This window comes from Gopherus evgoodei, chromosome 2 (assembly GCF_007399415.2).
Source record: "Gopherus evgoodei ecotype Sinaloan lineage chromosome 2, rGopEvg1_v1.p, whole genome shotgun sequence".
NCBI lineage: Eukaryota > Metazoa > Chordata > Testudines > Testudinidae > Gopherus > Gopherus evgoodei.
Window position 1 is genome coordinate 256,394,055 of NC_044323.1, and position 25,634 is coordinate 256,419,688.

Genomic DNA, 25,634 nt, shown 5'->3' on the forward strand with positions numbered 1-25,634 from the left:
GAGAACCACTGCGCTAAGCATATAGGTGCTCTCAATTGAGGCTTAGTTAGTAATTTTGACAAGGATGGTAGTTTTATTAAAGTTAGATTGTGTATATGGATTTTTATTTCTGCTTTGTTGAAGGTCTGGGGAATTTAACTATTTGGGGGAAATATTAAAGAACACACTGTAGCAGAACCTTATTTAAAATTTGACCCTGTTAGTCTATAAGGTGCCACAGGATTCTTTGCTGCTTTTATGTCCATAGACTCATAGAAATGTAGGACTGGTGGAAGGGACCTCAAGAGGTGATTAAGTCCAGCCCTCTGCAGAGGCAGGACTATGTAAACCTAGACCAACTCTGACGGATGTTTGTCCAACCTGTTCTTTAAAACCTCCAATGATTGGGATTGGATTACCATATAATTATAAAATAAATCAATTGGAATATTAATATTGTACTTACATTTCAGTGTATAGTATATAGAGGAGTATAAACAAGTTATTGTCTGTATGAAATTTTAGTTTGGACTGATTTCGCTAGTGCTTTTTATGTAGCCTGTTGTAAAACTAGACAAACATCTGAATGAGTTGATGTACCCCCGGAAGACCTCTGTGCATAGGTGCCAACTTTCCCCAGCACCAGTCGGTGCTTGTGCCCTCCCCCTGCCCTGCCCTGATTCCACCCTTGCCCTGCCCCCATTCCCACCCCTTCCCCAAAGTCCCCACCCTAACTCCATCCCTCCCTGCCCTATTAGACCCCTTCCCAAATCCCTGTCCTGGCCCTGCCTCTTCCCCAAGCACACCACTTTTCCCCTCTTCCCCACTTCCTCCCAGCGCTTGCCATGCAAAACAGCTGTTTCGCAGCACAAGCGCTGGGAGCTAGGTGGAAAAAGGGGGCAAGCAGTACACTCAAGAGGAGGTGGAGGCAGAGCTGAGGTGAGCTGGGGCAGGGCAGGGAGCTGGTAACACCCATCAATTTTTCCCCATAGGTGCTCCAGCCCCAGAGCACCCATGGAGTTGGCGCCTCTGCGTACCCCCAGAGGTACATGTACCTCTGGTTGAGAACCACTGGGATATAGTGTTGTTTAATTGTTCCAGTATCTTTTCATTTATTGAAGTTATGCTGACTGGTCTGTAATTCCCTGGGTCCTTTGGTTCCCACTTTAAAGATAAATATGCTTTGTTGGGACCCACATGTCCTCCATGAGTTCTTGAAGATAATTGCTAGTGGTTCTGAGATTGCTTTAACTAGTTCCTTAAGTACTACGCAGTAAGTTTCATCAGGCCCTGCTGATTTAAATACATCTAACTTCTCTAAACATACTTTAACCAATTCTTTCCCTATTTTGGCTTGCATTCCTTCCCCCTTGTTTAATATTAATTGTATTGAGTATCTGGTCCCCATTAACCCTTTTAGTGAAGATGGTAGCAAAACAGGCATTAAACTCCTCAGCCTTCCTGCTGTAATCAATTATTAGCTCTCCTTCCCATTAAGTTGAGGACCTACACTTTCTTTCATCTTTCTCCTAATGTATTTACAGACTCTCTTCTTATTGCCTTTTATATTCCTGGCTAGGTGTAATTGACTTTGTGCCTAAGCCTTTCTGATTTCATCCTTACATACTTGTGCCTTCTTTCAAGCTGTTAGCAAGTTGTCTGTTTTCACTTCTTGTGGGATTCATTCTGATTTTCAGGTCATTAAAGAGCTCCTGCCAGAGCCATACTGGCCTCTTACTATTCTTCCTACCTTTCATTTGTATTGAGATTATTAAAGGCACAGCTACAAACTATGTCTCCTTGAGAAACTGCCAGCTTGCCTGGACTCCTTTAAGCTGTTAGATTTTCTTTTCCTGAGCCCTTACTTACCTGTTCTCTAAGTTTGTTATAGTCGGCTTTTTTTGGAGTCCATTGTCCTTATTCTGCTGCTCTCTCTCCCTTTCCTTAAAATCATGAAATCATTTCATGGTGACTTTCACCTGAAGTACTTTCTACTTTCAGAGTTACAATTGATTTTGCCTAGTGATCAGAATCAAGTCCAAAATGGCTGCTCCCCTGGCTACTTCCTCCACTTTTTGAAACAAAATTGTCCCCAATACATTCCAAGAACTTACAGGAAATGCTGTTTTGCTACATTGCTTTTGCAACAGATACCTGGATAGTTAAAATCCCCCATTAGTAGCAGGTCTTGTGTTTTGGATATTTGTGTTTTAGAAATGCCTCATTCTCTTCCAGAGCTGATGGTCTATAGTAGACCCTACCATGACCAATCCCTCCCAATCCCGTTTCCCCCCACTTTTTTCTTTACCCAGCAACTTTAAACTGGTTTGCCATTCACCTCCTTCTGGATCTCAGAATAAATGTACATATTCCTAATGTATAATTCAATACACAGGCATCAGCTTCCAACAGGCCCGGGGGTGCTCAGCCTCTTGCTCCCCTGCAACCCTCCCTCCAAGCTTCCACCCTGCCTGCACCTCTTTCCCCAAGTCCCCTCCCAACTCCTTCTTCCAAGTTCCCACTTCTCCCCTCAGTGCCTCCTGCACGCTGCAGAACAGCTGATGATGGCAGGCAGGAGGTGGTGTGAGGGAGAGAGAATAGTTGATCAACAGGGCCGTTGGTGGATAGGTGGTGCTGGGGGGAGGAGAGCTGGCCATTAATTTTTTCCATGGGTGCTCCAGCTCTGTGGAGTCAGTGGCTTCCCTTTTCCCCCCTTGAACAAGCTCTACCCTTTCATACCAATAGTCCAATCATGAGATTTCTCTCTCTGTTGCCAATTAAGTAACTAATACTTTTCTCATGGATTGTATTTTCCAAATGGACAATCTACGCTAAATGCTCAGTTACTGAGGGACAATCTTCACTCCTTCCTATATTTGCTTTGTACAGCCAACTCTCCGTATAACTTTTCATGAGTGATGCACCCAAGTATTCCAATTCTAATATCTAAACTATATTGTTAAATGAATTCACCGTAATTTGGGTTATTGTTGATTGTGCACTATATGAATCTTATGACTTTTTAAAACAAATTTTGTATTGTGTATAATCTAAGTCCTATACTCAGATATACAGACACTTTTTTCTTAAGCTGTGTATTATAATTTTTTTTAACATTAGCTTTAATAAAATTTAACTATGTACTAATTGACACAGTTCTTCCTATTTATTCCCCATACTCCTTGCATTTGTGTAGAGACATCTTAGATGTCAAGTAGACTCCCCCCCAACAGACTACCCTCTTGTTGCTCCTATGACCCTATTATAATTTTCCATGTCCCTCCCAACCTGTAGAGATGTTAAGGTAGTCTTTTTTTATGCTTACATGTGGGCTGTTACCTGCCCCCTTTCAACCTAGTTTAATACCCGCTCACTAGGTTGGCAAGTTGGTACACGAAGATGTTCTTCCTCTGCCTGGTCAGGTAGACTCCATCTCTTCCCAGCAGACTTTCTTCTCAAACAGCATTCCATGGTCAATGAAGCAAAAGCCCTCCTACCAACACCATGTATGCAGTCATGCATTCATCTCCAGGATGCACATGTCCCTGCCTGCACCCTTAACCTCAGTCTGGAGATGGATGAGAACAGAACCTGTGCTCCTGACTTCTTCACCCTGGTCTCACTCAGAGCCCTGAAGTCGCTGCTGATCTGCCCGGAGTGAGACCTGGCAATATCATTAGTGCCCAGCTGGATGAGCAGCATGGGGTAGTAGTGAGAGGGACAGACCTGCTTTAGCAACCTTTCCATAACATCTTGGAGGCAGGCAGCACACCTCCCAGGATATCATATTGTCATACCAAGAAAGATAAGCATTTATTTTTAAATGAAAAAGCAAATTTATTCCAAAAAAAATCAGAGACCATCATATTTAATACATGCAACTATGATTTATTCCCATTAGATCTAGCTTTGGGGAAAATATGTACTAATTATTTTTAATTAAACAAGGTAATTCAAAATTATACTTGTGAGCTTTCAGATACTTGAAGCTGTGCTAAAGTTTAAACAAAAAATTAATTTTCAACTGATTTACATGAGTTACTCATACTTCTGCAAAGTAGTGTGTGTTAGGTTTTTTTTTTCCCCTAAAGAGTCACTTCTAAGATAAATCAGATCTAGATATATAGGTCCAGGATCTAAATCAACACTTCAGGTGTTCGAAGTTCATACAGTGAATCTCCAAATATATATTTTCACCTCTGTGCTGCAGCAAATCAGGTTTTCTATAGTTAGAAATGCATGAACTCCACCTCAATTATAGAAATATTAAGTGATGTATTAAAACCCAGGTCTATGATTTATAGCTAGAGTGCTAGCAGGATTTCTATGCTGTCAGTTCTGCATGTTACCACCAATGTAATTCCCTACCTCCATATATTTTGAGAGTTTGTTCATTATTGGATAACCTTACCTGAAACAACCATTTAGGAAGGTAACAATACCCAGCCACCGCTACATACTAAGGCCCCAGTCCTGCAATGAACACAGACAAACCCTGAAACCAGTACAGAGCCCCATTAATAATGGGGCAACACATAGGCACAGGGATCTGCCTGCACAAAATTCATTACACAACTGGCATTTTAGAGAACATAAGATCCTGCAATTGACTGTGCAAGGTGCATCTCCATGGAGCTTCCATGATTTCCATGGGGGTGAGCCCACAGGCAGCCAATTGCAGGAACAGGGCCCAAGCCTCAGACACAATTAGTAGGGTATTAGAGTATTGTATTTATAGTCATGCTGATGCCTCTTGGATTGGTCCTTGGATGGCTACAGCTTCAATCTCAACTCGTGCATCCTGTGGGGAAAACATTGAAGCAGAACAGGAATTTAGAGACCTACAATTTTAAAAATTTTATTGAGCATAGTGCCCTTTAGAAAAAAAGCACTTTGGAAAACCACCGATGTTGCTGTTGCAAAAAGGTTTATTCTGCAAATCGTGATTAATTTTTTTGTATTAATAATTTCTTCAGCAATGTTAATGAAAATTGAAAGCTTTCTTTTAATCATTCTTCTGTACAGAATAATCCCTTATCCCTGAAGAGATGTTTCCTCCTCTTTAATGTTACAATAGCTATGTGTGTGTGTCTGTGAAAGAGATTACACATTTTAACTACATAAGAAAAAAATCCTTCACTAAAACAAACTATTCAGAGGAGTTAGCTATGAATGAAAATCCTCCAGCTGCAAGAAGTTGAGAGACAGAGAGAGATATTTATAGAAGAACAATTGCCACTCACTTTTGGCAAAGCAGCAACCTGGTAGGCAGCTCTGGCTGGGAAGTTACTCCTGAAAACTATAGTTTAAAAGATAAACAAATGAACGAATGGTTTAAACTTTGCCCTAAAAGACATAGTTCAGAATTATCTATAGAGATACATATACACAGTAGAACATTTACAGTTTAACAGCTATGAGACAAAAATTGCTCAATTTTTTGGCTTGCTATACAATCTCAGTAATTTACTTTTTCATGATCAAGAAGAAACATATAGATCAACTTCTCTTATACGATGCCACTGTTTATACCACTGGCATAGAATGGCCCTAAGCACCAGCTTACTTGCCCCAGGAAAGGTCACCACAGTATATGGGTGATCTTCCAGAGACATAGGTGATGTGGGGGCTCTCATATCCAGATGAGCAAGGAAAAGGGGCCCCAGACAAAGGAGGAGCATGGCAAGGATACCTTGCATTACACACAAACTCACCTAACATACGAGCCCACCCTGCACAGAGCAGTACCAGGATCAATGGAGAGCAAAGGGAGTTTTCAGCTACCTTTATACAGTATGCCCTAACCTGCACTCCATGCAGTTTAATTGAACTCCATGATTAGGCTCCTACTTTGCGGATACCAAGCTAACAGAGTAAGAGATCTGGTATAACACTGTGCAAATTCAGCTGTTGTAGACAGCTTTTACTAGTAAGTTTTAATTCTATGATCAGCACCTGACAACAAGGTCTTGTTACTGAATCAGGTTAATAAGTCACAATGAAAGAGCAAACACCAAATGTGTTAATGAATTACAGCTACAGGGGAGAATGGTAATGAGCAACTAGGTATTTAACTGTTCTGCATATTGTACATATGCCCACGGAATTGCATTTTGACATACAAAAGGGAGACTACTTCAGATTCAGAAACCACACCTAGCATAAAAGAAAAACAGTTACTTGAGGCCAGAAGCTGCTACTGATTTAAAAATTGAGTGAACACATATTTGGATTATATAGATAAGTACTCAGGGTCCCATGTTCCTGTTTCAAAATGCAGAATTGGGCCCTTAAGAATCTCCTACCTCAATGTACTCTAAATTTTACCAACTATCCTTTATGTTCTCAAATAGGAATGGTGTTATCTGTAATACTTGTACTAAACAACCAGCCTCCCACCGAAGAATTCAACAGATTATTTCAAGATAGCAACAGATAAACAAACACGCACAACCCCAGACAACTCGACAAATTAATAATGTGAAGGCTGCCTACAGCAGCATAACATTAGGGAAAATACAATGGCATGCATGTAGAATTGTAAAAAGTCTGCACATATTTGGCTGTACGAGTCCAGCAATATAAAGGACCTGATTTTCACTAGGCTCTGCAGTGTTTAAGAGGCATACCATTTTGGGCTCTGGTAAACCATTAAGCTATGCTCAAACACTGCTAGTTCTCATTTGGTACAAGACATACAATCCCCACCTCCTCCTCTCAGATGGTTTCTAAGTTGCTGAGAGAGAGAGAGAGAGAAAGCCAAGAACATACCAAATTAATTTTCATATTTATTATTCAGCCATATTGAACTGAGCTCTCTGTTCTGAGAGAGCCCCTCTTCACAAGTTTATATCACAGACAATATTGTATTTGCCCATCTCAGAGTGGTCTTGTAAGAAGAATTAGCTGAAGTCTAAAGTGTTATGTGAAGGCTGTTTTTTTTTTATCTTGTTGAGTCTATAAAAAACAATTTATGCACAGAGTGTTAGAATCCCACAATGTTAGTGAGTGCTAAATTTTGTTTCTGGATTACCAGTTTATCTGAGAGAACTGTAAGACCAGACACCCTATCAACTACATATGTGAGCAGGTTCCAGAGTGCAAGTTTCCATTCTGATCCATCTGTTTTGGCTGTCATATGAATGTAAGTATATAGTTCCACTTTCAGTCACTTTTGATAGAGCCGTACCCCTCTGAGGGGCTCTACAAAGCATGGGAGACATGTACATTGGGAGATCTACCTCATTGAAGGATGAAGTATTATAGCAGTGTCACTTAAACGCTGAAGCTGCCCTTCTAATACACCAAATTTTGTGGATCTGCAGTATGACTGACACCATCATTTGGCCCTATGATTTGTGTAACGTAGGTATGGAATTTGAATCCTATCCATAATCCTTTTTACATATGGACTATTAAGAGCACATTAAACTGAGAAAGGTAGAGATTTAGCTAGCAGGAATAATCTGAACACTTGAGTCATTGGGAATGACTAATATTCCTACTAAAGTTACGTATAAACTATGCTTATTTCTAAGTCACTTTCCTTTTTGTTTTGACTATCCAGTTTCAACCCATACCTTACAGAATGTCAAAATAGATTGTCATTAAGTTTTGCTCTTGGTAAGCAATAAAACTGTACAAGATACTGCTAAAATGGAAACAAAAACATCCACTTACACTGCTTGTAGGTTTCATTAATATCATTGAAGTCCTTCATGTCAGCCATCAGCACAGTAGTCTTTACAACTAGACGTTACACAAATGCAGATATTATGGAGCGCTGGGTTGTATGCAGCATGAAAATCCCAGTGCATTTCTTTAATATTCAGCTCATATACTTCGTTTTACCTCAAGTGATAAACCTCACCCACTCTGAACACTGACATCTATTGTTCAAATAAAAATGAAGTTAGATCCACTCATACCAACTTATTACACTAGATCATGACATTTTAGAAATGCTGCATGCACTACTGCTTTCACAAGATCTTTTTCCTAATTAAGCGCAGTGTTAGGAATTTTCAAAGGGGCACACACCTATAGACTCACTTCAAGCTTTCATTGCCACCTAAGGGAAATAAATGGGAACTGGGTGTTCCTAAAGCAGCTTTGAAAATCGTAACCTTAAATTCCTTTGCGAAGCTCATTTCTTCCATGAAGAGCACATGTGTTACTGTATCCTAAGCCATTGCCTTTTCAAGGCCTTGTCTACACTATGATTTTTTGTTAAACCCCCTTTTAAGCCCCCTCCCCACACCTTTCCCATTGCTAATGCTTTCTCAGCTCCACAGTTATAGCACTAGTGTTAGCAGCATTATAAGCCCCAGGGGTGGGATTCACAAAGGTGTTTAAGCAGCTTGAAGCCAATGGGAAATAGGAACCTAAATACCTTTCTAAATCTCACCCCAGTTCCTGTAGACCTGCTGAGTTGGGTTAGAGGACAGGATGCTTAAAGTGTCAGCCATCTGGAGCCCCCTCTACAGATGGGGCTGAAAACAGTAGCATCACTATTCAGAAATTTGGGGCAAGGACAGCCTAGTGTACACACCCCTCAAATAAAAATCTTTCCCTGGGTTTCCCAGGTGTACTGGGTTGTCTTTTCAATTTTAAAATCCTTAGGTCTAGGATCATATTTTCACAGCTATAAGCACCAATTGTGTATTCAACAAAAGATTCCCTTAAAAGAGTCACTTTATTTTCTTCTCTAAATAAAATACTTGGACATCTCTACTATTGTTATGTAGGCACTCACCATTGGAGTAGTCACAGCCTGCAGCCTTCAGGATTTCGCCTATATTTTTTAGTGCCTGTTGAAGACAAAAAGAGCCTTGAGGTACTGACATTGTTAAAGTTATAGCTTCTTTACATACCAGCACCAAAGATGTAGCTATCAAAGTTTACTCCAGACAACCTCAGATGGTAGCCAACCTTTTCGTTAGACAAGAAAAGTAGGTTACGAATCATCTTCCACAGTGACTGAACTTCCAGCAGGGCTTCCATTTTCATTCCTGATTTAACTCAGGAAAAGGCACATACATAAGATGAGGGACTCCCCACTGCACAACAGCAAGGTCAGAAGGCAATGGCCAGACAAGTAGGCCAGCTGGCCCTACAATTCTTACTTAGCTCCCCTCCTGGGGTCTGCTTGGAGGCTCAGTCTTTGTTATAAGTATCTAATGAATGAGTAACAAGGTAGGTGAGGTAATATCTTTTAATGGACCAACTTCTGCTGGTAGAAGGGACAAGCTTTTGCGTGTCACAGCACTCTTCCTCAGGTGACAACACTGCAAACAATCAGTAATTGTCCCATTAAATTTAAAGCACCATTTCCCCCACCCAGCTTGAAATAAGGATTTCTCACTATTTTCCTACCCACCCTCCCATTATTTGGGTAGAGGAAGGCAAGGATGGAGAGGAGGCATTTTCTTCTACTTTAGTCCTCCCCCAGCTCCCTGGAATGCTGTGAGGGACGGTCTCCAATACTCCAGCCTCCATGTTTGGGCCTCTGTTCTCTGTGAATACAGTAGCTCCAGGGCCTAAACAAAGGCCAAAGATTAAGACACTCAAATATTAAGTTTACTGCTAGGAGACTTTGGATAACTTTTTACCTGTTTAGTTTCTTCTTTTGTCCCTCCAGGCACAAGCTGACTAGTACAAGGATCCATGCCTAGCTGTCCTGCGATATACATGGTCCGGTCTATCAGCACTGCTTGACTGCAATTGTAAGTCATACATATATTTACAGTTCATCCAGAAAAATCTCATTTCCATTCAACCACTCAGAACTATTTTGAGCAAACCTCTTGAAGAAATATTTCACCTTTCCGCCCATTAATTTATAACATTTTATGGAGGTAGAAAACTCACACTGGGAAGGTGGCACCGTGGCAACAGACTTTGGAAAGTAAAGTACTGTGTAAGAATCATAGGGCTAGTTATTTTTAGTAGTAGAAAAGGCAGAGTCAGTGTTTACTGAAAACAGAAAAGTTAACCTGGTAACAAAAAGAATGTCACTTTCAAGCTTCTAAAAAGATATATTTCTACTATCAACAACGCCCCTACTCACTTTCACAAGTCTTGCCCATAATAATTAAAGTGGTGCTTTCCATCCCATGCTCTCCAAGTGCTTTTACAAACATTGTTATGTCTCAACACCACCGAGATTCAGGTAAGAGATACATTACTGGCAGCTTGGACCAGTGGTATAGTGTTAAATTATGACTCAGGAGACTTGGATTCTATCTTCTTCTCTGCCACTATCAGCACTGTGACCTTGGACACATTACTCCATGTCTCTGTGGCTCAGTTTTTCCATTTGTAAAATGGATATAATGCTTTCCCATGTAAAAAGTTTTGAGATCTACAAGCATTATTATAAAGCTCACTTCACCAGTGAAGTGAAACACAAGAGCTGTTTAATAGTGCACAGACACAGTACACAAAAGATTAGGGCAGGAAATGAAGAATGCTTTGTCTGCGAAGTTCAACATGCAGCTTACCAAATGAAAGAAGGAAAATCCCCAGGAAAAAGACTGACAACCGAAATGATAAGAGCTGGAGGCCAAGACCTCTGGGAAACCCTAGATCGGAGGTTTAGCCATTACTTGGAAATGGAGAAGGTACCGTCTAACTGGAAGAAGTCCAACACCATTTTGCTGTACAAGAAGGGTGATTGTGAAGATCTAAAGAACTGTTGTCCAATATGCCTGCTCCTCATGTCTACAAGTTGTTCACCAAAATAATAACAAACCGAATCTCACAGAGTCTGGACGAGCAGCAACCGAGAGAGCAGGTAAGTTTTCAAAGGAATTTCAGCAGAATGGATCATATTTTCACTATAAACCAGCTATTGGAATGCTCAAGGGAATACAAATTGCCTTTATGCATTGCCTTCGTTGATTATGAAAAAGCGTTCAACAGCGTAGAGATCAATACAGTGTTAAAAGCTCTTGCAGAGCAGAGCATTGAAACAAACTATACCTCTACCCCGATATAACACAAATTCGGATATAATGCGGTAAAGCAGCATTCTAGCGGGAGGGGGGGGCGTGGGGGCTGCGCACTCCAGTGGATCAAAGCAAGTTCGATATAACGCAGTTTCACCTATAATGCAGTAAGATTTTTTGGCTCCCGAGGACAGCGTTATATCGGGGTAGAGGTGTACATCAAACTACTAAAGGAAGCAAATTCTGACTACCCTAGAGATATAACTCTGTTTGACATCCCCTTCGCATTCCAGTTAAAAAAAGGTGTGAAACAAGGAGACCCTGTTTCACTGAAACTCTTCACAGCCTGCCTCAAAATGGTAATGAGGCAGATGAATTGGAAGGGTGGAATCAACATCAACAAAGACTAGTTAAACACCTCAGATTCACTGACGATATCATGTTGATTGCTGAAAATACTATCAAACTACAGAAAATACTGCAAGAATGCAACACAAAAAGAAGCCAAGTCAGGCTGAAAATGAACCGCTCCAAAACAAAATGTATGCGGTCTGATGCCTTGCCAAAAGCCCAAATAACAGACAAGGGAGAACAAAAGAAGAAGTTAAGCAATACGTCTATTTAGGCCAAGAAATTAACATGTGCCACCATCAGAAAGGTGAACTCTCACAAAGAAAGATAGCTGGTTGGCACACATCAATTCTATCACGAATGTCCGCCAAGGGGGGGGAAAAAAAAGTCAGCAAGACAACATGCACCAACCTCTTCAACTCAACAATACTGCCAGCAATATTATATGGCAGCGAAACATGGACACTGATGAAGATAGAGGAGCAGCAACTGTCTGTCATAGAGAGGGCGATGGAAAGAAGAATTCTGGGGATTTCAGTCCACAAATGAGTCCCCAATGAAGTGATCAACTAGCAGAGTGGAGTGCAGGCCATTGTTGTTGAAAGCAGGTACAGTAAAAAGTGATTGGTCGGGCATATAGCAAGGCTCACTAACAATGGACTGCAGCTGTTGCCGACGGTACTAGCATCACGGCCCACCTTCAAAGAGATGGGGAGATTTCATCGTGAAAAGACATGGTCGCACATGGAGAAGGAAGGCCAGGATAAGAGAATAATGGAAGACATGTTGTGAACAGCACAATCTATATGAGGGCTGAAGGACTGATTGATCAAGGTGAATTTAGATTGGAGGATTGTAATTGCCTGAACTGGAATTTCTTTCCCTCCCTCCTATTCAAAATGAGGTAAGAAATAAAAAGATATAATAAAATATGCAGTTACTAAAATACAACTATTCTTATAAAAAATCTCATAGATATTAGTGATACAAATAAAACGCCAAGCCAAAGATTTACAAAAAGTAGACTAAGACAGCTGATTTTTTTAATTTTTACTGGACATACCAAGTGTTTTGATTACTTAAAGCCACATGACTTCAACATGGAATTGTTAAGAACAGGGCCGGCTCTAGCAATTTCGCTGCCCCAAGCATGGCGGCACGCCGTGGGGGGCGCTCTGCCACTCGCCGGTCCCGTGGCTCCGGTGGACCTCCTGCAGGCATCTCTGCGGAGGGTCCGCCACTCCCACAGCTCTGGTGGACCTCCCACAGGCGTGCCTGCGGATGCTCCACTGGAGCCGCGGGACCAGCGGACCCTCCGCAGGCATGCCTGCGGGAGCTCCACCGGAGCCGCATGCTGCCCTCCCGGCAACCGGCAGACTGCCCCCTGCAGCATGCCACCCCAAGCATACGCTTGGCGCGCTGTGGCCTGGAGCCGGCCCTGGTTAAGAATATGTCATTCCAAAAATACATAGATCACGGAAGTCTTCTAGGAACTTCCTAGATTACTTTTCTTTATTATAAGAGTGTGTGGGTTTGTTAACGTTGGTGACCTAGGAGCTTTAAAAAGAAGTGCCTTTAATTTTCAACAGTAATGTAAGGAATGGAAAAAATCTAAAACAGTCAATTAAATCCACATTTTTAGTCACCAGTTGGCCAATGCTTGACAAATCAGCTACAAGTTGGTTACAGTTGCGAGGTTAAAAATCTGCACACCTGCTCTCTGGTATTGCTGCAAGGTTTTTTGCCTTCCCCTGCAGCGTGGGGCACGGGTCGCTTGCTGGTGGTTTCTCTGCAGCTTGAGGTCTTCAAACCAATTTTGAGGATTTCAATAACTCGGTCCTGGGATAGGAGTTGTTATAAAATTGGATGGGTGGGGTTCTGTGGTCTGCCTTGTGCAGGAGGTCAGACTAGATGATCAGATTGGTCCCTTCTGACCTATGAGTCTATGTTTCATTCTCAGCAAATTCAGCATATTTTGATTGCCACTGAACATACGGCTGCTAGCACAACACCCAGTCATTTTGGACAGCATACAATTAAAGACTTCAAAGCCAACTGCAAAACATTATGTAAATACCAAAAGAAGATTTACTGAAATAGAGTTGCCCAATAATAATGCTTCTATTCACTGCAATAAAGAGATTGAAAACTTAAACAGTATTTCATAATGCAGGATGACAAACCTACCATTACACAGCCACGATTAACATCTGTTCAGTGATAATTTTTCATTTTTTTTAAATTTCCAAGAATATTATGCAGCAAAGAGTTTTGTGGCACCTTATAGACTAACACGTATCAGAGCAGGAGCTTTCGTGGGTGAATACCCACTTCATTGGATGCATGTAGACATTATGAATATTATGGACACGTCTTCATTGCAAGAGGTCTGCAGTACACATGCACTGTAATTTCCCCATCTCTGTGTCTGTCCCCCACAACTCCCAACGTGTGGAATTCTCACTTTATCCCAGTTCACTAAGCCTCAACCATCTTTTCCTTCAAGTCCATCCTACTCTCGCTTCTGCAATGCCCACACGTGCTGCCAGCTTACATTTAAAGTTCCTCCAAGTTGTTCCCGTAGCCTCCCAAGTATGTCCTGCCTTGTCTAGTCTGCAGGCCCCACTCAAAAAACGAGCGCCATACGGAGCACGGACTTTGAACCCCACCGCAGTCACAGAGGTATCTGGGTGGTTCTCTTTGCAGCATCAAGGCCATCGCTCTACGAGGCAGAGACCGGCCCCGCTAGAGGAGCGAATGAGGCTGGCACGTTACCTGTAGGGGCCCAATGCAGCCGGTGCCCTTGGGGTGCTGATTAGTCTCTTTACCAGGGTGGCCATGGCTGCCCTTTGTCACTCGCGAGGCTCTGCACTTCGCTCTCTGCGGACCAGCAGGCACAGTCTCGTTCTTTCACCTAAGGCTAAGGGTTCCACCCCCAATCCCACGTGTGGGCAAGGCACCGAACCGCGCATGCGTCTCCGGAGGGGCCAGGCACGCCTCCCAAGGAGAATACTGGGGGATGTAGTCTTTCCTGAAGACGTCTTATGCGCGTGCGCGGTTTTCAAGGCGGCAGCGGGTCAGGCATGGCTGCGGTGGGCTGAGAGGCCGGGGAGCCGAGCAGTGCCGGGAGAGCGGTAACGGGGCACGGCCTGGTGGGACAGAGGCCGAAGCAAGCTGCTCCCACTCGGGGCATCCGCACCAGTCCGTGTTCAGGTAACGCCAGGAGGCCTCAGTGCTGTGTCCGCACCCGCCCCCCCCCCGCGTGCTGGTGCCCTGCCCGGCTCTCCCTGGGCGGGGGGTACCTGGCCGCCCCCCCCTACCCGCGGGCTGGTGCCCTGCCCGGCTCTCCCTGGGCGGGGGGTACCTGGCCGCCCCCCCTACCCGCGGGCTGGTGCCTTGCCCGGCTCTCCCTGGGCGGGGGGTACCTGGCCGCCCCCCCTACCCGCGGGCTGGTGCCCTGCCCGGCTCTCCCTGGGCGGGGGGTACCTGCCCCCCCCCCCCCGCGGGCTGTTGCCCTGCCCGGCTCTCCCTGGGCGGGGGGTAGCTGTCCCCCCCCTCCCCCCCGCGTGCTGGTGCCCTGCCCGGCTCTCCCTGGGCTGGGGGTACCTGGCCGCCGCCCCTTTCCCCCGCCTATTGGTGCCCTGGCCGGCTCTCCCTGGCAGTGCCTGACTGCTCTGGCCCTGTGCCGATTATCCCAATTCTGGCTGTATGCTGGTGCTGTGGCCCCTCCCTGGGCGTCCTGTGCCTGCATTGCAGCGCTATCCCCTGAGGGGATGGCTCCCTAGCAGTCATCCCGGCCGCGGACTGTGCGTTGTAGCATCCGACATGCTGAGTCAGGAAGCGAAGGTCAGACGCCTGCATTGTGTGCCCCTCCTCCTTACCCATTTCACTATGTTCACTCCATGGGAAGCACCTACTAAATGCCTCGTGCCTTGCTTCAGCCATTTCAGTAGCAGATGAAGTTCATTTTGGGATTTGGATTGGTTTGTCAGAGATCAGGGGTCGGCAACCTTTCAGAAGTAGTGTGTCGAGTCTTCATTTATTCACTTAAATTAAAGGTTTTGCGTACTGGTAATGCATTTTAATGTTTTTTAGGTTTCCCTCTGTCTATATATAATATAACTAAACTACTGTTGTAGGTAAAGTAAACAAGGTTTTCAAAATGTTTAAGAAGCTTCATTTAAAATTAAATTAAAATGCTGATGTTAAGCCACTGGCCTGCTCAGCACACTCCTGGCCTGGGCTTTTATTCCTCTAGGCCAGCAGCAGGCTGTGTGGGGCCTGCGACTGGAACCCCAAGTTGGCAGCGGGCTGAGCAGGGATGGCAGCTGGGAACGCAGTGGGCTGAGCGGGGCTGGCAGCCAGAACCCCAGACTGGCGAAAGGCTGAGCAGGGCTGGCACCCCAGACCAGCAGTGGGCCGAGCTGCTCAGCCCGCTGCCAGTCTGGGGTTCTGGCTGCCGGCCCCTTGCCAGTTGGTGTCCGAGCCGCCGGCCCTGCTCAGCCTGCTGCCAGCCTGGGATCCTGGCCCTGCCCACATAGAGCGAGTACCTACTTTCTCCCTGGTTCTGGCCCATTCTCTTCCTCTCTCTCTCTCTCTCTCTGCACTGAGCTGAGGGTAGGGGTGCACTGAGCACAAGGCTGGGGGTTGGGGTGCAGGGTCTGGCCAGGAGCTAGAATGAGGGAGGAGGATCAGGGTTGAGGCAGGAGGTTTGGGTGTGGAGCACTTACCTGGGCAGCTCCCATTTGGTGTGAGGGGTGCAGGTGGGAATGGGGGGGGGTGCAGGAGCTCCCATTTGGTGTTCAGGGTGGGGATGTGGGGGGTGTGTGTGCAAGAGTCAGGGCAGAGGGGGTGAGGAGGCTGGGTATGTGTGGAGGGTGCTGGAATCAGGGATGCGGCTGTGGGGGGGGTGTGAATGCAGCAGGCTGGGGTGCAAGGGGGGGTGTAGGGGTCAGGGCAGAAGGCTGGCGGGTGGTGGGCTGGGACCGGGGGGGTTATCCCAGCCCGCTGCCCTGAGTGGCTCTCAGCAGGGGGCTGGAGGGATTCGCCCGGCTCCTGCTTTCCTTCCGCAAGGCCCTGCTCCCGCCTCCTTACTCGTCTGAGCAGCGAGGGCACTGGGGCTGCTCTTCTCCCCTCCCTCGCAAGGGCCATCAGCCGCAGGGAGGGAGAGGAAGCAGGGCTTGATGCAGCATGCTGGGGGAAGAGGCGGGGGAGGAGGAAGCTTGGCTGCTGGCGGAGCCTGCCATGCTGCTGACAGGACCAAGCTTGCTTCTGCCCCTGCCAGAGAGAGCGGTAGGCTAGGGGCGGAGAAGAGCGGGCTGGGTCAGGCAGCATTTTTAATGGCATGCTGCTGCCTGCTGGGGTCCGGCTCAGCCCGCTGCCGGGGTTTGGCAGTGGGCTGAGCGAGGCCCTGGCAGGCAGCAGCTTGACATTAAAAATCAGCTCGCATGCTGTCTTTGACATGCTTGCCATAGGTTGCCAACCCCTGGCATAGATTATAAAATGGTTTCTATATAGCATGCAATCAAACCTGTCAAATATTTTGTGCAGTGGCTGGATTGTTTTAAAGAATTTACTTGCAGTTTTCCATTTAATTTATTTATTTCCTTAATGCCTTGTGTGTGCACTGATTTTGTGCTAGTAAAACTATTCTGCTAGGGTTTGATAATTAAATTGGTTCAATTTCTAGTGTGGATGCGTTTCTCTGTGTAAAGGTGCGTTAGAAAACTAATCCTTCCAAGCTTAGATTTATCTGTAAGTGTTGATTTTACCATACACCCACAAATAGAAAAAAAAATTTCCATTGATAACTGAAATTTATAGATGATTGAGAACGTATTAATTTGATTTAAGAATATTTTGATGAGTGATGGTGGTGGTTTTGTGTTTTAACGGCTAAAAAGCTTTAACTCTTTGAATCTCATCATTTACTGTTATTACGTTATTTTCTCTCTCTCCCTCCCCATAATTTTGTTGAACTGAAAACTTAACTTGATAAAATTTAAAAATGCTTAAAAATTATCATGGATGTTATCTATTGAAATATTTTTTAAAAATTGAATTCTGCTCACCTATTTATACCACTGTAGCCTGTTGTTTTTTCCCTGACCTATAGGATTAGCTATTCCAGTGTAAAGCACTTTTATAACAACAGAACTGCAGCAACATGTGGGGAAGTTGTACCACTTAACTGTACTGGTGTAAAGGTGAATGGTACGATCTGTGTGCATAAACAAGGCTTTGGATATTGCTTTGTGATGCCAAGTAGACGACTACAGGTGCTGATGGTCTCCTTTTTGAATTTTTTGTTGTTTGTTTGTTTGTTTTTTTTGCCAGTTATGTCTAATGCAAGAGAGAAGAAACGTGCCAAGAAAATGAGAAATCAGCCTGCCAGTGTCACCTTATCTTCTGATTGTGGACCATGTCATAGTGGAATACAGCACCATAATGGAGGAAGTAGATCATTTCAAACTCCAAAACCAGGTGTGAAATGTGTGAAGTTCATTCAACATTTATTGAATACAAATAATTTTTTTCCCAGCTGTCATCTTTTTGTATGTGGGTCAGTGTTTAGTGCTTTGGAACCAGTGGTACTACACCTCTACCTCAATATAACACGACTTGATATAACACAAATTCGGATATAATGTGGTAAACCAGTGCTCTGAGGGGGTGGGGCTGCGCACTCCAGTGGATCAAAGCAAGTTTGATATAATGTGGTTTCACCTATAATGCGGTCAGATTTTTTGGCTCTCAAGGACAGCATTATATCGAGGTAGAGGTGTACTTTCTCTCTTCACCTAATTAGGTACATTAAATATTTGTAAACAGATGGACTGATAGCATTATGTTTTTAGGGCCAGCTTTGTGCAAGGTTTCGTGCACTTCTTTAAAGGATACCATCAACTTAAAAAGTGAGAGTTATGATTTCTTTTTTTTTAAACACACTGCTTCTTAAAGAGATCACATAAGCTTACAGACTCTGGATCTGAATGAAAAATGACTTTTTTTCTCTTTTCATTTTGTGAAAGTAACAAAGCCAACTACACAAAACATGTTCCTGTTTGAATAGGCCTTTCACAGAGAAGAGAGAAACACTTCTTCAAAAAAAAGAAAGCTGTGATTGTAAAACCACAAAACGTAATAGAGGGACTTATGGTCAGGAGTATTACCTGAAGCAACTTCTAATTTTCTTTAGAAACTGACTAGGTTTCAAGTTGTTGGTGTCATCTTAATGTTCCTCATTCTTGATTTCTTGCTGCTTCATTGCTAGGCCTCTTCGGAGGCAGCTAATTGTAAGAGGAATGTTTGACATAAGTAAATGATCACAGAGGGTTATGCTGAAAGCACTCAACTCTTAGCCAGTTGAGACCTAAGATGGCTTATAACCATAGCCAAGATTTTTTAAAATTAGTCTCCTGAAGCCTTGTTGAAGGCATATTGAAACATTCAGTGGATACTATTGTATGATCAGTACACTTGAAAAATCAGGCACTTGTGTCTTAGGATCCTAATTTCAGGCACCCATTACTGAAAAATCTTGGCTTGGATCTCCAGTGTCGAAAACGTGCTTTAACTTGTTGCACAAAATTAATACCTTTCTTAAAAATAATAAGACTGTATATGTGAAACACAAGTACTTTTAACAAAAACACAGGTGTAACAATATATTTAAGGTAGACAAAAGAACCTAGAAAGATACCTTTATATATCTCCATAGTTTATGTGAGAAAACCCAGTTAAACACGTGATTGTGTGCTATGTAAATTAAGGGGAAAATACTATTTGTTTGTCTTTCTAGAACCCCATATATGCAAAACACCAGTTCATCCAGTCAGATGCCTGGATCTTGCATTGGGAGCCATCACCGCAGACCCCTGCACAATCCTATTCTAGTCAATGGGACTGGGCAGTAGGTTCCATGCTGGCATATCTAATATGGTACTGAGGCCAAAGAATGGGCTGGACTCCACTTTTATCCTATAAAAATAGCTGCTTATTCTACTGGAGGCTTTCTGTTGAACAGAGCAAGGCTTTTTACTTCTCCGTTCAGCGTTATAAATAATGCAGCCCTTTACCTTTGTACTTTCAGTGCATTGTTTTCATAAGAGTCTTCAAATATGTATAAAGTTTTTTTCTAGCATGTGACTAGATTTTGTATTTTCACATGCTAGAAAAACTTTCTTTGCTCATTTATTCAGGCTGGCCTAATAGCATTTTCACTTTTCCTCTGTTTCTTTTTTCAATGTGCTAGCAGATCTCCATCCTGATGCCTCTGCTGCTGAAACTCCTGCGAACTATCAACATCATTCTCCTGGACCTTCATACAGGAAAGAACAATATTTTTCTAAGGGGCAAAATAGAGCTGAGAGAGGTAGAGGTAGAGGAGGACGCCAGAATGTTTCTCAAGAAATGCCTAAATACGTAACAGGTAAGGGTCCAGAGAAATTTTTGCTAGAAGTTACCATGGACTGATGGTTCAGGTCCATGGCTTTTTGTTTTTAAATGATAGTAAAATCTGGAAGAACTGAGACCATACTTAATATACACTTGTGGACTTCCGTTTTATCAGGGTTTTTCCCCTCAGTAGAAGTATTCTTCTGGATTGAAACTAACACTAAATCTTTAAGCCACTTTTTTAGTATTGTGGATATAAAGATGTACACATTTTGGATTTTTGTAGGTTAGAAAAACGAATGCTGTCAATGGACCTACATTTTTAAGATATGTCTGTACTGCACACTTTCAGCAGTATGTAGAAGACATATGCTACACATCCTCTAGCGCTGATATAATCAACAGTGTAGATTGCGAGGCACTGCCTAGGCATGTAGGGTAAGAACGTGCCTGAACCCTGTGGGTGCATACCTTACTTATCCAAGCAGTACCTTCCCCATTGTATTAGGGGTATGGAACGGCTTCCATATAAGGAGAGATTAATAAGATTGGGACTTCTCAGCTTGGAAAAGAGACCCACTAAGGGGGGATATGATAGAGCTCTATAAAATCATGACTACTGTGGAAAAAGTAAATAAGAAGGAGTAAACAACACTTCCTTATAACACAAGAACTAAGGGTCACGAAATGAAATTAATAGGCAGCAGGTTTAAAACAAAATAAATGTCTTCATGCGGTTCACAGTTAACCTATGGAACTCTTTGCCAGAAGATGTTGTGATGGTGATGGTCAAGACTATAACAGGGTTAAAAAAAGAACTAGATAAATTCATGGAAGATAGGTCCATCAATGGCTATTAGCCAGGATGGGCAGGGATGATGCAATGTTGCCTCTAATTTCTTCCATGCATGTGTGGAATAAATTTTATGCGCACCAAGCTATGTGCGGATGTGCGCCACTAGTAGAAACAAAAAACCTAGATAGAATATATGTATTTAAAAAGTTACCATAGGGATAATTACTGCAGCCAGGACAGTTTAAGCATTATAGAACTCACTACTCAAAAAATTAAATTGAAGTGTAAGAGAGAAATAAAAACTATGAAATGCATAGATCAGTCAAAAACATAAAATAACACACTTTGAAAGAATAAAATTACAGAGAATGTATGTGCATTGCAGAAAGTACCAAGAAGTAACAACAACAATAATAGAAGTATGTGTTGGGAGGAGAGAGTGAAAAACTGTGGGCATGACACAGAGATGGGGTGTGCTGGCTGTTGGGGAATTTTCTGACAGAGGCTGTGCACTGTCTCTTTAAGGCATTCACTGAAAGCTCTCCTGCTCTGTTCTGAGCCCTGTCTCCCCTCCCCTCACTCTGCGGAAATGGGGGTACTTGGGCAGGCAGGAAGGGGAAATAGTGTCTCTCAATGATTACCAGCTGTGTTCATTCCTTCTGGGGCACCTGGCATTGGCCACTGTCGGAGGACAGGATACTGGGCTAGATGGACCTTTAGTCTTACCCAGTACGGCCATTCTTATGTTCACATAAATTAAATGCTGTTTTTCTTTGAGAAAAGCCTTCAAATATGGAAGCAAAGGGGCAAATAAAGCACTAACTTACATAAAACACACTAATTTACATGATTTGGCAATACTGTATCAATTGGTGAACTTGAATCAGAGTGCAAAGTCAGTGTTATCTGTTAGGCAAGCATGATTGTCAATGAATTTTTAAACATTCTGCAATACTGTAATTGCTGCCCTTTTGGCTATCCTCACCGCTAGCTGTTTTTTTTTTTTTGGCTCTGAACGCTCAAAACAAATTATATAAATTCTATTTTCAATTAAATTAAATGTGATCTAAGGAAAATATTCAGCAAGGCTTTTAGAATCATGTGCTGCATGACTGGTTTCTGCTGAGAACATCAAAATACTGAAATTTCAGTAATAGGGTACAACTATTTGAGTAGTTTACTAAACAAAACAAAAGTTAATGTTGTAAGTCATTAGAGAGTTATGGCAACAACATACTACAATTCCATAGTTACACAATTTTAAAAGTGCAAACTTTATTGCTGCAAAACTTTTGTATCCGCTTGTGTTATTAAACAAAATAAGCAAAAGGTAAGCCTCTCATTTAATTCTTTTTCCATTATAGCACCTCTGCATGTTTTTTTTTTTCATTTCAGCATCTACCTTTGCTCGAGCCCGTGCTGCTGAAATCAATGCTATGTTGAAGGCAGTTACACAGAAGTCTTCCAATTCATTAGTTTTTCAGACTCTGCCTAGGCACATGCGAAGACGGGCCATGAGTCACAATATTAAACGCCTACCTAGACGGCTCCGTGAGATTGCCAGAAAAGAGGTACAAGTTCACTTATAGCATTTGGTGTCTAAATATGACAAGTCTCTAAACGGCATCATTTGGTTAATTTTAAATAATGTTTTGTCTGTTTTTCCCTTCCTGCTCTTAGTGTGTGCATGGTTCCTCAAACTTCTTGTTACTACCACTGCGAACCCTAGCATTCCTAATGTGTATTCTGAGTAACGTAAGGGTGACTGACTAAACGGCAGTGAAATACTTACTCACAGGAGCCCTCAGCCATCACTTTAAAGCAATCAATTATTTTCTTTAAACAAATCTGTATTTGGTAAAATGACTGGTTCTGAAATCAAAAGATCTTGTCACTGCAAAGATTCTGAACTCCGAATATAATTTCAAGTAATTTTTTTCCAAAATACAGATGTTTATACTAATATATTATGTTGTATTATTCTGTATGGTGTGGCCTTCAGTGTCCTAATGTCACTTATGCCTTTAACCTGTATATTAGGAGACTTAAACTTTAAGACTGACGACTCCTAAAGCCAAAAAGCAAAAAACTCAGTTCCATGTCTTTTGATTTAAAAAAATAAATAAATAAATGAAGTGACTTGGTTCTCAAACTTCAGTGATGCCCCTCTGGCAATTCAGGTTCTCTTCAGCTTATCCTTAAAGATAATGATTTAATGGTATATTGCTATTCAAAAATCTTTAGGAAAAGGACAAGGGCACTCAGTATCCTTAAATCTACCTCTGACATCCCATATGGTCTGATATACAGTAAAATTAATTATAAGTGCTAACAGTTGTCAGCCACTTGTCTGAAGAGACCAGTATCTATTTGCAAACGCTAAAAATCACCTGTCTGCAGGATTTCCTGAGTGAGCTGTAATAAACCCTGGCAGCAGTCATGAATAGTGCAGGATTCTCTATTCAACTCTGCTGGTACACTTGAAGACTGATTTTCAACACCCTCGGTCTTTCTGTATATTAGTTATCAATGTGTAGTATATTTGAATTTTTGTGCAGAAGTTTGGACAATAGGCAATCAAACTTTTTTTTCCTTGATAAAATTCTAAAATTAACTTTTAACCTCAATGTTCTTGGGTGAAGGCTAGCAGGCTTTGGTTTTTTGTAAGTGTGTAAAATGAGATTTCTCTCCCCCAAATTAAGAATATCTTACTGATGAACAATAAATTATTATTATACCATATGTTTAAGCTATAAATGTGTTAGCAATGTTCAATGTCCTCTAATCTAGAACAGCCATTCTCTTCTATAGAAACTTACTTGTGCTTTCAATTTTGTCACTGAAAATATCGTCCATTCTCCTGAAAACATAGGCAGAGAAAGCTGTGCATCAGAAAAAAGAGCATTCAAAGAACAAGTGCCGAAAAGCTCGAAGGCGTCATATAAACCTGGTGGTGGAGTTTAATCGCAGGCAGAAGAAGAATATTTGGTTGGAAACACACATTTGGCATGCAAAGAGATTTCATATGGTGAAGAAATGGGGATATTGCTTAGGAGACAGACCCACAACTAAGAGCTATAGGGCTTGCTACCGAGCCATGACAAAACACTGCCTTCTTCAGGTATCATGATTGCAACAGTTTCGCTTACCTTGCCAAGATGACTAAGCAGTTTACCTTTAAATTATAATAGCTGTCTCACTAGAGCACTCTTGTAGTGAAGCATGTATTTACTAGCTATTAATATGTGATGTTACAAAATGTCTATGAGGTGGAGAATGATTGGCGGGAAAGAGAATGAAGCAAACAGACTTTGTCACCATAAAAGCTAGGAAACTAATCCCTAGGACAGCATCTCAAACAGGGTGTTCTCTATGGCAAACGTTATCATGGAATTTGTTTGCTCTGTTGGTCTAACCTCAGACCATTTGGGCTGTAGTAAGAGGAGGCCCTGAGTGTTGTCAGATGCTACCGATGTGGTGCTCTGTTCAATGTTGATATCACTTGCCTGCATGTGTGTGTTCCCTCTGTGTGCTGTCCTAGCTCTGCACAGATAGCTAACACAGACCCAAAGAGAACCCCCAATGACCAAAGACTCTAGTAAGGTACGAAGGCACGTCGGCCAGGTTTATTGCTGTATTGGGCACAGTAGTAGTTCCCTGTAGATTTCTTAATCTAATTCAGGGCATACAACAAATATGTGCCCAGGGTCAATGGACTCGGCTCAGTCAGTGGCGGGACTTTCCACTGCCCCTTCAGCTGGACAAAGACACCGTCCCAGGGATGCATTCTTATACACAGGTACAAACAAGTTACACATCACTCCTGATGTATTGAGATGCAACCCCTCTACATAGTAAGGTGCCGCCTCTCATCTTGTACATGTTGGTTCGAACACAACAATTCTATCAATCATATTACCCTTTTGGCCCTGTCATTGGGATGGGTCAGCCTGTTCCTTGTTATCTGTGTGGAATGTGCAAGCATGTGAATGTTCTGATATCTAGTGTTCAGTACCTTTTAGGTATGTATCTTGTTGCAGCATCAGCCCTTTCCTTGCCAGCTCCTGTGAGCAGGGCCAGCCTCTGGCTCACAGCTTCACTTTGCTTTATGTTAGCAAAGTCTTGACCATTACTTTAGTTCAGGCCTCAGGCCTCTGATACCAAAATTTATATGTCAGGGCCTCCTCTTACTACATGGGCCTTACATAAGAAATGCTCGTGGAATCAAAACTGGCAATTAGCAAAGGAGGTCAAACTTTTTCTTTTAAATAAACAATACAGAGTAAGCAAAATTCAAATTACTATGTGTCTGACTTTAATGTTAAGTTATTTAAGCTCTTGTGTCTGATCAAAGTCTTGAAAGTTATCTGTTTAGCATCTCTTATGAGAGTTTGTTTTTAAACCAGTTCTAACTTCAAAGTATCTTTTGTTTCAGGATTTATCATATTACTGTTGCCTGGAGCTGAATGGAAAAGAGGAAGAGCTTCTGAAGGTGCTTGCTCGGATGTGTAGTATAGATACAGGTAAAACTTCCATAAATATTTTAAAATGAAACTAAGCTTATAGAAACTAAAATCTGACTCATGGTGCAGAAAAATGCAGTACAATAAAAATGCAGTATAAACTGAATTCTTGTAACAATGCCACCTCAGAGCTCTGGTTATATTAAGTTGTTGAAAAATCATTCTCTGGAGATGATTGGAGGAAAGTAGTGGGTACTAGAGTTGGGATAGCTTATAAGAGTCTTGTTAGAATCTCAGCTGTCAGTTGGGAGAGAATTTTAATGTTTTTTTTTACACCAGGATCAGGCCGCATGGGTTGCAGCTTCTTGCTGGTGGTCCATTTGTAGAAAGGTTTTGAAATAGATTGATTGATTTTTTGTATCTTTTTATGTGCATATGTTTTTCTCCAGGACCAACTTTTGCTGCTGTGCCTTGTCTGTCTGGAAGGCTCCAGGGCTCTCTGGTCCTTTACCGTGCAGATCGCTACCCTGAGGATTTGCTTGGTCCTATTACTTTCATTTGGAAACCCAAGCATGTGTCTGGTATTACTTCTGAAACTAGACAGCTGTGGATCTGGACACATCCATCCCTTAAGCAGGTATATCTGATATTTTTTTGTCTCTTCATAGCTGAACTTCAGGCTTTTTATCTCTTTTTGAA

At 42.5% G+C, this 25,634-nt stretch overlaps 2 protein-coding genes across 2 annotated transcripts in view; one reads left to right on the forward strand and one right to left on the reverse strand.

Annotated features, from left to right (window-relative positions):
• Positions 1-3,791: 3,791 nt before the first annotated feature.
• RIDA (reactive intermediate imine deaminase A homolog) lies at positions 3,792-14,224 on the reverse strand. Its single transcript, XM_030553545.1, has 6 exons — positions 14,055-14,224; positions 9,591-9,696; positions 8,735-8,789; positions 7,660-7,728; positions 5,223-5,278; positions 3,792-4,780 (listed from the first exon to the last, which is right to left on the reverse strand). The coding sequence occupies exons 1-6, from the start codon at positions 14,117-14,119 to the stop codon at positions 4,718-4,720; spliced, it is 414 nt and encodes a 137-aa protein (XP_030409405.1). The 5' UTR covers positions 14,120-14,224; the 3' UTR covers positions 3,792-4,717.
• Positions 14,225-14,312: 88 nt separating this feature from the next.
• The window catches only part of POP1 (POP1 homolog, ribonuclease P/MRP subunit), a 41,471-nt gene continuing 30,149 nt past the window's right edge, over positions 14,313-25,634 (forward strand). The window contains exons 1-7 of the mRNA XM_030553544.1: positions 14,313-14,492; positions 17,616-17,762; positions 19,537-19,710; positions 21,868-22,043; positions 23,345-23,593; positions 24,908-24,995; positions 25,385-25,572. Of these exons, the coding sequence (XP_030409404.1) occupies positions 17,618-17,762; positions 19,537-19,710; positions 21,868-22,043; positions 23,345-23,593; positions 24,908-24,995; positions 25,385-25,572 (1,020 nt within the window). The 5' untranslated portion in view covers positions 14,313-14,492; positions 17,616-17,617. The remainder of the gene's footprint in view (positions 14,493-17,615; positions 17,763-19,536; positions 19,711-21,867; positions 22,044-23,344; positions 23,594-24,907; positions 24,996-25,384; positions 25,573-25,634) is intronic.

What these genes read in the sequence shown, in the direction of transcription:
- RIDA (XM_030553545.1), bottom strand. Translation starts at nt 14,119, where the DNA reads ATGGCCACCCTGGTAAAGAGACTAATCAGCACCCCAAGGGCACCGGCT. An exon ending in TAATGAAACCTACAAGCAGT is followed by an intron (nt 5,279 to 7,659) that starts GTAAGTGGATGT and finishes TTTAAACTATAG; the next exon opens with TTTTCAGGAGTAACTTCCCA. An exon ending in AGGTTGCTGCTTTGCCAAAA is followed by an intron (nt 4,781 to 5,222) that starts GTGAGTGGCAAT and finishes TTTTCCCCACAG; the next exon opens with GATGCACGAGTTGAGATTGA.